The 10,968-nt window shown below is 47.0% G+C and overlaps 1 protein-coding gene across 1 annotated transcript; it reads left to right on the forward strand.

The window, feature by feature from the left end:
• The first annotated feature begins 349 nt into the window (after window positions 1-349).
• On the forward strand, window positions 350-6,715 carry ICMT (isoprenylcysteine carboxyl methyltransferase). Its single transcript, XM_048519460.1, has 5 exons — window positions 350-586; window positions 1,390-1,478; window positions 2,544-2,713; window positions 3,516-3,733; window positions 5,796-6,715. Exons 1-5 carry the CDS (start codon window positions 371-373, stop codon window positions 5,976-5,978), a joined length of 876 nt encoding a protein of 291 aa, XP_048375417.1. The 5' UTR covers window positions 350-370; the 3' UTR covers window positions 5,979-6,715.
• The last annotated feature ends 4,253 nt before the right edge of the window (window positions 6,716-10,968 follow it).

Raw genomic sequence — 10,968 nt, forward strand, 5'->3', positions numbered from 1 at the left:
TTTCCAGCCCCCACTTGGATACTGGCAACCCTACTAATGTCTGTGGAGATCCTGTGGAGGACTGCTCTTTCTCCCTCTTCCCGACACGCTGCTATGGGAGAAAGTAAGGGCACACGAGGACCCTCTGTTACGTTGCCAGCGCTGTGGCTGAGCCTATGGGTGTATCCAACACATATCCCCTTAAAAAGAGGAAGGAGTAGCCTTTGGAGGGTTAAAACAAGAGATATCCCTCAGAACCAGGCTGTCCGGAAGTCGAGAGGGAGCGCGTCGCTCTGGCACGGTCTTCTCCATGGTATCAGCTTGGGTAAGACGAGAGGACCCACCCACGGTTCTCGCGAGAACTAAACCGGGCCCCCTGTCAGGGGCCGTCATGGCCGGCGGTGGCGGCTCCGAGGCGCGCACCAGCCTTACGGCCTTCGTGTTAGGCGGCTCCGTGGCTGCCGTCCCGCTGCTGCTCTCGGCCCCTCCGCCGGCGCTGGTGTCCGGGCCGGGCATTCAGGGCCGGGTGGCTCTGGCGCTTCATGTGGCGGGAATCAACGCCGCCCTCTTGTTGGGCTGGGGACGAGCGCCAGGCGGGATGTACCAGGTGAGGGGCGGGGCCCGCGCGGGAGGGGGCGTGGTCTCTGTCGTCCCCACCTTGCGTGAAACAAAACTTATTAGGTAGCCTTGCAAAGTCAGGTAGTCCGGTCGTGTCCCCACCCTTTGAGGAGCGACTTAAATGCCCTAAAACTGACTTTGCAAACTTTTCAGCGCCACAGAGTTCTTCATCAGGTTGCTTGTTAAACCTTAGGGAGCTAAAGAAAGAGCTTTTGAGTGCAACAGAATTCTTTTTCTGGCTGCATGTTCAGCTTGAAATGGGAGAGAAAATAGACATTGGGACATCGCAGGAGTTTCTCTCCCCTCTCCACATTGATTTTTGGTGCTAGGTTAGACGTTTTGGGTGCAGGGAAATGCACTTTTTGGTTTGTCCTATAACTTAGATCCTGCTCCCTTTTTATTGAATGTTCCATCCCATTGTTTGTAATTGACTCCATGTACTTCCCGTTGCTTGTATATTGACTCTGTGTAATCCACCTTGAGTCCCAGTGACAAACGTGGACCATAAATAACATAGATAAAAATAGATTAAGAAGAAACAGGAGAGAAAAACTTTTCAGGGTATGTTGGAAAACAAAGTTCTTCTGATGTTTGTAGTCTTATCTAGCAATTTATTAGGAATTCCTTTTGGACGCCAAAAGTTCTTGAAGCAGTGTTCAGGGTTTTGAAAAGCCAATATTATGTTTGCACCCTTAAAACATGACTGGTGACTTAAGGGGATGAACATTTCCTTTACTGTACTCCTAGGAAGCAGTGGTATACCCACTCTGACTATATTCCTTGGCCTTTCAGATTGCCATCCGTGCCTGCTTCTTGGGCTTCGCCTGTGGGTGTGGCTTGTTGCTCAGCTTCGGACAGTCTTCATGGAGGCATTTTGGCTGGTAAGAGACTGGCGCTTTCTTATGTGCATCTTTTTTTTAATCCAAACATGCTCAGTGATCGGGAGGTTTTCCCTTTGGGTTGGCTCTCCTATTTCTCCATTCTCTTGTTACCTGGGATTTCAGAGTTTCTGGCTCATAGTGTGAATAGAGAGTGTTAAACCTTAGTCTTGGGGTCTCTGACCCTTTCGGTTTCTCATGTGGCCCGTGGTGCCACTACTAATAAGCCTCTGAAGACCTTTAGTCTTCTGTCTTATAGAATGAAGTTGGCTGTGCTTCGAAGTCAAACAGTAATAAGTATGGACCGCATCGTTTTCTTGTTGCTGGTTTTTAATGACTTCTTTAAAGCTGACACTTTGATAGTCTTGTTCCCCATTGAAGTGTAGGAGATAGCAGCACTCTGGGACCGGTTAGCCTGTTCCCCGTGCCTTGCGTGTGGAGGAGTCTGGGTAAGGTCATAGTTCAGAGCATTTGGTTAATATGTGGGGGTTTTTTTTGGTGATTATATGCATCTTTAAACAGCAAGGCTTTGGTTCCACTGAGCAAATGAGTTTTAAATTGCCTTCAGAACTGAGCATTTCTGCAGTTTGACTCACAGCATGCCAATGTTCAGATCTTTTACGCTGCCATTTGTTTCTGGGTGCAGTTAAAAAAAACAAAAACTAAAGTCCTTCGTAACCTGGCACCCACTTACTAGAAGGTCCCTCTCTCTGTGCGTCAACACCTTTCTTCCAGTTGGTGTCTGAAGATGGTAACATGTCATATGGTTTCTTTCTTGGTGGGGGCCTGTTTAGTTCAACAGCCTTCCCAAGAATGGGACAAAAGCCTCTTTGTTTGTTGTTTTTTTAACATGTTTTGAAAGTGTATTGTCAAAGGCTTTCACGGCCAGAATCGCTGGGGTGCTGTGTGGTTTCTGGGCTGTATGGCTGTGTTCTGGCAGCGTTCCCTCCTGACGTTTCGCCTGCATCTGTGGCTGGCATCTTCAGAAGGGAAAGGAGGTTTTAAGGCTCCTTACAGGAGAAAAAGGTGGCATATAAATCCAAACTCTTCTTCTTCTTCTTTTCTCAGGTACATGTGCTCTCTGTCTGTCTTTCATTATTCTGAATACTTAGTGACAGCCATAAACAACCCCAGAAGTTTGTCGTTGGACTCTTTCTTGCTCAACCACAGTTTTGAATATAATGTGGCTGCGCTCTCCTCGTGGGTTGAGTTCACTGTGGAGAAATTCATTTTTCCAGGTTAGTACTCATTCAACAGGAAAACCCACCCCCCACCTTTCTGTTGCTCTTAGCAAGGAAGCAAGGAGCTTGCAGAAGTAGAACTCTTGCGGCGGCAGGGGCACTGGGACACTGGCTTAGCATCCTGTGCAGTGCCCAGCAGCAGGGGAGGCTGGCAGTGGCTGCATGCCGCCAGTTTTGCCTCCCCACTAGGGTAAGTGCCCCAGGGAGGGCAAGCATGTCAGAATGAGGGCATGCTGCTCTCACAAGCCAGTGTAGTGTAGTGGTTAAGAGCAGGGGGATTCTAATTGGAGAACCAGGTTTGATTCCCCATTCCTCCACCTGAGTGGCAGAGGCTTATTTGGTGAACCAGATGTGTTTCCGCTCTCCTACATTCCTGCTGGGTGACCCTGGGCTGGTCCCAGTTCTCTTGAAACTCTCTCAGCCCCACCTACCTCACAAGGTGTCTGTTGTGGGGAGAGGAAGGGAAAGGAGTTTGTAGGCTACCTTGAGTCTCCTCACAGGAGAGAAAGGTTGGATATAAATCCAACTCCTCTTCTTCTTCCCCCGCCCTTTGGCTGGGGCTCTTAGTGTGTTTGAGGAAACCAAAACTCGCTCGTCTTCCAAAATGTTTGCTGTCTTTGTTTAATGGTGTTGATGTAAGCCATCAATCCACATGAAATAATTTATTAGCATTTTGAAGGAACAGAAATGACAACATCCGACAGAGTAACAGAGATCCCCCTCCTTTCTTCCTAAGTTGGTCCCCTTCATCTTACCCAGAAATGGTGCTGCTTTGTAAACTGCTTTTATTTGTTTGCAGAAATGAAACAGATCACTTGGCTGAGCTCAGCAGGGCTTCTCATGGTGGTGTTTGGGGACTGCCTGAGGAAGTCTGCGATGCTTACAGCCGGCTCCAATTTCAACCACATCGTGCAGAATGAAAAATCAGAGAGTCACACTCTGGTGACCAGAGGAGTGTACGGGTGGTTCCGTCACCCTTCTTACGTCGGATGGTTTTACTGGAGTATCGGGACTCAGGTAACACGAACAGTATTTTTCAAACCTTGGACTCCTCCCAGTCCCTGGGACATATCTAAGGAAGTGTGTGACGGCGTAGAATTTAATACCTGTAAGATGTTGGCTATTAGAAGGAAGAAATCATCTTTAATATTTTATTTTTTTTGTTTCTTAACTTATTGAGTCAGTAATGCACTCAGAGTTGTGAAAAACTAAGGGGGGGGGAGTTGAAAACATACAGGAAAAACCAAGCTTTTTCTTTTTACAGAGGGCCTTTTCAACTTTTCTGATGGAAAAAAATGGAAATTCGGGGGAGTTCTGAAAAAAAAATTAACATTCTGTAAAATGTTTTCTCTTTTGGAATGCTTTTTGAAGACAAAGTTGTACTCTTTCAGAATGTACACTGTGAAATTTTTTTGATTGAAGGCAATTGATTTAGCATGTTAACCACTGTGCATATTCTGTAGCCATATACAATGGATATTTATTGCTTCAATTTATTGCCATTTGCCCACAGTTTGCATACTATGATGTGTACGCTAATACAGTATTGAAGAGGTTGGTGTTTAAAATGTTAATGCGGTTTAACAGTACTCACATAATCTGCTAGCTAAAAATATACGCATGCCAGCAGTTAATCCTCAGCTGTGTCAAGCGAAATTCGTCCTAGACCTTGCTTTTTCCAAACCCAAGCAGGGAACTGCATGTGTGAACAGTCCCACCCAATGAAAACTCTTTTCACGTGAAAAGCTGGCCCATGAGGAAGAAGAGGTCCAGCCTGGCCTTCTCGCAGATGGGCAAGCATCTTGTGTGGTGGGACTTCCTTGATGGACAAGGGGCAGCATTCCAAGGCGCAGTGGAAAGCCAACGTGTCAGGAAGATGGAAGCTAATTTAGCTACACTCTGTTCCACAGAAAGATGATAGTTTAGTCAGTTGAGGTGCAGCAGTTGAGAAAACCGTATGCTTCCACATTAGAATCTAATCCCGAAAGAATATGAGAATTGTCATTCGTTTGTACGCGCTGCCTTGGTCAGAGCCATTATTTTTTTTGCATCATTGAACATGATACTTTGATACAAGATCATTTGTGCCAAAATGTATTTTTACTTTCAAACAGATGGAGGGAGCAAGGCTAGGTAGGCGCTAGGACCCAGGCGGAGCATTCTCCAACAAATAAGTTTCTGTAGTGGAGGAATATACAACTCTATTATCCTCTTCTTATGGAACAGAGTATAGCTTCAGTGTGAGCTCCTTGCATTTAAAGCATTTTAAATTTATCTGAGGTTGCTGGATGCAATTCCTGATCATTGGGGATTATATTTGTCAACACTTGGTAGCAGTAGAGCCTTTCTGGGTGTTTAGCAGGGGTCCCCAAACTTTTTAAACAGGGGGCCAGTTCACTGTCCCTCAGGCTGTTGGAGGGCCGGACTAAAAAAAACTATGAACAAATTCCAATGCACAAATGATTGTAAAATGTTTGATTTCACCTTTCAGCCTTTCTGTCATGGTCTATTTTTAGAACAGTGACCAAAGTATGTCAAGTACAGGGTGGGCTCCAAATATTGTTGGGGAGGCTGTGGAATACCTTCCCCTGTAAAAAAAAAGCAGAACTTTCCCAATGAAGCATTCCATCTAACCCAGGATTAGGTATCTTCCTGGGTTCTTTCCTCCCTAGCAGCCAGCGAAAGTGATTCACCAGCCTGGCTGATGCCAATGGGAGGGAAAGGAACAAAACGCCTGAGAGCAACTCATGGAGTAGGTGAGAGGGCGGGCGATGCATGCTAAGCTACATGTAAGGTTTCCAACTCTGGGTCAGAAAATGCATGGAGATTTGGGGGTGCCATCATGTAATTGCAATCAACAGCTGTTGGGGCCGGTTCCTCCTCTCCCTCGAGCCCCCACTGCACATGAATGGAGCCATCGCTGCCATGCCTGGTGGGCCGGATAAATGCCTTCAGGGGGCCACATTTGGCCCCCGGGCCGTAGTTTGGGGACCCCTGGTGTATAGCCTAGACTTCCAGGTAGCCGTGGAGCGGCTTCTTCTCTCCTTTAATCATTTTAATATCTTTTTTGTTGCCCCAGATCTTGCTGTGTAACCCCATCTGCATGGTGGGCTACACTCTGGCATCCTGGCGCTTCTTCCGAGAACGGATAGAAGAGGAGGAGATGACGCTGATCCATTTCTTCGGGGAAGAGTATCTGGCCTATAAAAAACGGGTACCGACGGGTCTGCCCTTCATCAGGGGAGTGAAAGTGGAACTATGAGATCACGGTCTGATGCTTGAGCGGAACGAAGCAGTGCTAACTAAGCCCCGGGCCAGCTGGTCTCTGCCTAGAGAATGGGGCCGTGTGCCCCCCCCAGTACAGTAGCGATCAGTTTCATTAGCGGTGACTTTCCTGGAGGTTTGTTAAGGGCTATCTGGAAACTCGGGCTCTCAGTCTACCTTAGACCAACCTAGAGGAAGTCTTTCTGGATTCTCAAAGCTGCAGTGAACTCTCAAGCCCAAGGCAGAAGGCTGTTTTTTTTTAAAAACAAATAAAAAGGTCATCACTGTGTTCCAGGGCAGCCCCGATGGACTGAAATGCACCCCAGCAAGTTGTCTCTGAGGACAAGCCCGTGCTTTCAGTAACCGCCATCACCCTGGAAGGGGTCTGCATGAGAAGCTCATCTCACTCTGGTAAAAACTCTTAAAAAAAACATTTTTGGATATATATTTTTTTCTTCCTCCCTTCTGAAAGGGCTTTGACTTCTGGGCCTGATTCCACAAGCACTTCGGTCTCAACTCTCCCAAAGTCGTGCAGTGGCTTGCAGAGGTTCAGCCCTCTTAAACGCATGACCTTTTTTTTTTTAAAGTCACTTCCAAAATAACGTTTACCCGAGAGATCGTTGCCATCGCAGGCAGACATTTCCCCGTCAGTAAAAATGGGGTTTCCTAAACGCCACTCAGCCAAGCTTGCGTGACACCTCACCAATGAATGAAAAACACGTCTTTGCATTTAAATTCCACGTTGTCCTGCTCTGTTTTCTTGGCTGTCTGCTTGGTTCGTCCCTGCCCGACCTGTTGGGAAGAAATGGTCTCATAGCCGGATCTCTGGTTGCAAGCTCTTCCCTCATCCCTGTCTTTTTACATTTTGATTTTGCAGGGGTTTAAAATCTTGTTCTGTAAAGGGCAGCATCATTCTCAACTCTGCAGTGTTCTGTAGCTGATGGGCACTGGACAAGTACATCTTTGCCCACAAGGGAGGTTATTTGTTTCAGCAATTATCGTTTTCTGGGAGCAAGTTTGACAGAGCACTCTTGTTCTTGTTGTATACCAAAGAGTAGCTTACTGCCGTTGTGGTACTAGGAATCTTATAACGGATGTGGATTCAGGTTGAGGCTAGCTGAAGTTGTTCGGGCCACGAAACGCCCATTCCTGGCCCAGTTCTAGCTCACTAAAACTTTGTTGATTCTTGGATGTTCACACTTCTTGGTTAAGGCCTCAAGGTGCCGAGAAGTGGATGGAAAAAGGGTTTATGTAGCCTAGAGATGAGCTGCTTCCTCTCTGCTTTTCCCTCTGCAATATTCTGTTTAACTTTCTGTCCCCCTCCCCGTGCCGTACCTTGTCAATTGAAATGCTTCCAAGGGAAAAAAAGATGAGGACACTTGCCAATGAGATTGTGTGCACTTTATTTTTTTAAAAGCACCAAGAAAAAAAGGGCCCTTTCTGCTCTTGTTGTGGAGATTGGGTGTGGCACACTGGACCTCCAGATGGGGGTGGGGGGAACCTGGCTGGCCCCACTAGTAATGTCCATGTCCAGCCTCCAAATGGGGAGTTCCTGGCTGAGGTGCAGTGGGGGGGGGGCAGGGTGCAAAATGTGCCCCCCAGAAGTGGCGCCTGGGGCTTAAGTCCCCCCTGCTCCCCCAGATACACTACTAAGCATTTTCCTTATTTCAATGACTGTTTGGTTGCTTTTTTAAAAATTGCAGCCAATACTAAGTGGGATGGCTTTTCTGCATTTGCACAGGCTTCCGGCCTAGACTTATGCTTCGGTCAGAGATCACCTTTTGTGCAAAATTGAAACTTCCTGGCATTGAGCAGGAAGCGGATGTCGGCTGGCAACCCAACCCTTTGATTTTCCAGCCAAGGTCTGTTGCTTGCTGCTTCGGCATTTTGCAGAAGAATCAAGGACATGCAATGAGGAAAAGATGGGGAGTCATGTATATTCATTCATAATCTGTCTGTTTGTGTGACAAACGGGAAGGCTGTGCGTATCTGATTTTGAACAGAATATTTGCACCATCCCCAGTTCCCACACAGTGTAGCTTCCTGAGCATTTTACTGCTCTGGTGGCAAAGGCCCTTAACCGCAGAGACGTAGCAAGAGGGGAAAGCGCCCGGTGCATTCCCGCCCTGGAATGCCCATGCCCCCAGAACACCCTTGCCACACCCCCACAGGGGCACGCGCCCGGTGCATCTCCCTCCCTCCCCACACCCTTGGAGCTACGCCTCTGCTTAACTGGGTTCTATCCTGTCTTCTACTTGACACAGCAGACTTACATTGGGCAACTCAGGATCTGCGTTTTGTTATAAGCAATTACTTGCAAATCTTGGTTCTTCGGTGGGGTTGGTTGTTAGGGTTTTGTTTGGCTGCTGTGGTTTTCTAGGCTGTGAGGCCAAAATCTAGTAGTTTTTGCCCCTAGCGTTTCCCCCATATCTAAAGTTGGCATCTTCAGAGGCATGTCACGGTAAGATGTGTTTCTCTCCACACTGTATCGTGACAAAAACTACCAGACCACGGCCACACAGCCTGAAAAAAACAACAGCTGGTTGATTCTGGCCGCGAAAGCCTTCGACAACACAGGGTTCTGTTCGTTTCCATTCAATCTTTTGCGTGAGTGTGCATTCTGGACGCCACTGAATAACTTCGGAAAGGGAGCTTAAGTTTTCTCCCGGCCCTCTTTCTGACGTCTCTAGCCATGGTCCCTCAATAAACCATGGAAATGCTGCAATATGCTGAAAGGGTGGAGCCTGCTTTGGGAGGAGGAGGCAGCATGAACCTCTCGTGGTCACCGTCTGCAATATGATGAGCGGGAAATCTCTTGGTGTGCAAGCTGCGAAGAGAGCCTTGAGCATTTGACTTCTTTAAGCTGGGTGGCACAAAAGTAGCACGGCCTTACTTCCTTAACCTTAATGTGAGGCTAAGGTAAATTTAGCAACACTGGAGGGGAGGTGGAGTCAAGCATCCAGCTCACAGCCCAGTTCTTGTAGGTCAAGGGTGGGCAGATGATAACCCATGAGACACATTTGGCTTGCAGGACTCCTTTTTTGACTTTCGAGCCACTGGATATGTAGTCAGAAGCCTCAGACTGCAGCAGTGGCTGGTGGCCGAGGGTATCCCCCTTCTTAAAAAGTTAAGAAGAGTTTAAATTTATATCCCCCCTTTCTCTCCTGTAAGGAGACTCAAAGGGGCTTTTAATCTCCTTTCTCTCTCCACCCCTCAACACAACAAACACCCTGTGAGGTGGGTGGGGCTGAGAGAGCTCCAAAGAACTGTGACTAACCCTAGCTCACCCAGCTGGCATGTGTTGGAGTGCACAAGCTAATCTGGTTCCCCAGATAAGCCTCCACAGCTCAAGCGGCAGAGCAGGGAATCAAACCCGGTTCTCCAGATTAGAGTGCACCTGCTCTTAACCACTATACCACGCTGGCTCTTAAGCATTTCAAGGGCTGTTAGGAATGGCAGAGTTAAATAGAGGGCCAGATTTCAGTCTCTGCCTGTTTTTGAGGGCTCTGAGTTAGTAAGCCGATGCTAGAAAGAGGACGATCACACATTCTGCTCTCTCTAAAGCGGGCCGACACCCAAATGAAACCCTCAGGCTGAAAAAGCTCGCATCTATGGTGAACGAAATGTTAGAAGCGAAATGTGCCGTTCCATGGCCCCACAGCCTGGAAAACCCACAACAGCCAGTTGATTCTAGCTGTGAAAGCTTTTGACAATACAAAGGATAGACCCCCTTGGGGCTCTCTGTCATCTGGCTGCAGTTGGGTAGGTAAATTTCCTTACTGTTGTGATGGAGCAGGCATCATCATGGGAGATACTGCTCAGTTCAGAAACCTCATGAAAGAAACAAGAGGTGGAACATGTCTTTAGGACCATGCAAAATACTCCAGTGTAACTATGCAGTCAGTAGTTCGAGCCACTTGTATTCTTTCAAGGGCATTATTATTGTCACAGCTTGCCGAGTGATCCTTGCTGCGCACAACTGAATGGAACTTTGCAAGTATAACAAATTAGCTGTTTTCCACATGAGGAAATGTTATATGCTATCATTCAACCACGAGCCCATAAATATGAAAACATCAACAATGTCAAAGCCATCACAGATATGACTGGATTCTAGTTTTAGAAAGGGGATCAGAATCATGAAAGGAAGTTACCTTGAGGACAGATTGTCTGTTAAGCTTTGGTTTCCTCCTGACGTGGCTTGACTCTCTTGTTCGAGCCACCAATGTTTGTTTCCTGGAATGGCCTGCAACGTCTCGTGGGTTGGGCGGTTGGGAACAAATGCCAGTAGTCGCAGGCGAGGAGGAAGGACATTGTTGCCTTACCTGGCTCTGTGTTCCTTCCCAAGTCTGGCAGAATAAATTGTCCAAAATAGAAACACATTTTCGAATAAACGATACCAGGGAAGATCAAATGTGCACGCTTGCTCGGCTTGTCTGATTTATGCAGGGTGTACAACACAGCTTTTCTTGGTGCTCAGTTTGTCTTGGCTGGGAACAGATTTTTTTTGTTTGTTGGCCCTTTTCCTGCTCTTTTCCACCCATTCATCACTGAGACAATTTCTATTTCCTGGGGGAGCGCAGTTACTCTTCTTGGATATAGCTGGGTCTGTTTGTTTTGTTTGGTGCAAAGCTAAGAAGTGCGTGTTTACTCTCCAAGCCCTTTGAAACCGGCACCCAAGACCAACACTTGGAAGGATGGTCCATTTCCTTCACCCACTCCTTTTAAAAGCCCTTTAAGCCCTTTTAAAATAATGAAAAATATTTCAAGTATTTTCTTTTGCATACCTTGACAATTTGTTTTCCTTTATCAAATAAAAAAACTACACCTGGTTTACACATGGGTGATATTTTTTTTCCTCTTTTAAAGAATGGTTTACAGAATCAAGACTAGACAAACTTGGATTACAAAGAGGTCCCTAGAAGGGAACGGAACACCGAGTAGGTGAACAGCTTGTAATATCTCCTCTATCTCAGTCTCACGCAAGC

Source organism: Sphaerodactylus townsendi, linkage group LG16 (genome assembly GCF_021028975.2).
Source record: "Sphaerodactylus townsendi isolate TG3544 linkage group LG16, MPM_Stown_v2.3, whole genome shotgun sequence".
Classification (NCBI taxonomy): Eukaryota; Metazoa; Chordata; class Lepidosauria; order Squamata; family Sphaerodactylidae; genus Sphaerodactylus; species Sphaerodactylus townsendi.

What these genes read in the sequence shown, in the direction of transcription:
- ICMT (XM_048519460.1), top strand. Translation starts at nt 371, where the DNA reads ATGGCCGGCGGTGGCGGCTCCGAGGCGCGCACCAGCCTTACGGCCTTC. An exon ending in TCATGGAGGCATTTTGGCTG is followed by an intron (nt 1,479 to 2,543) that starts GTAAGAGACTGG and finishes TTCTTTTCTCAG; the next exon opens with GTACATGTGCTCTCTGTCTG. An exon ending in GGAGAAATTCATTTTTCCAG is followed by an intron (nt 2,714 to 3,515) that starts GTTAGTACTCAT and finishes ATTTGTTTGCAG; the next exon opens with AAATGAAACAGATCACTTGG.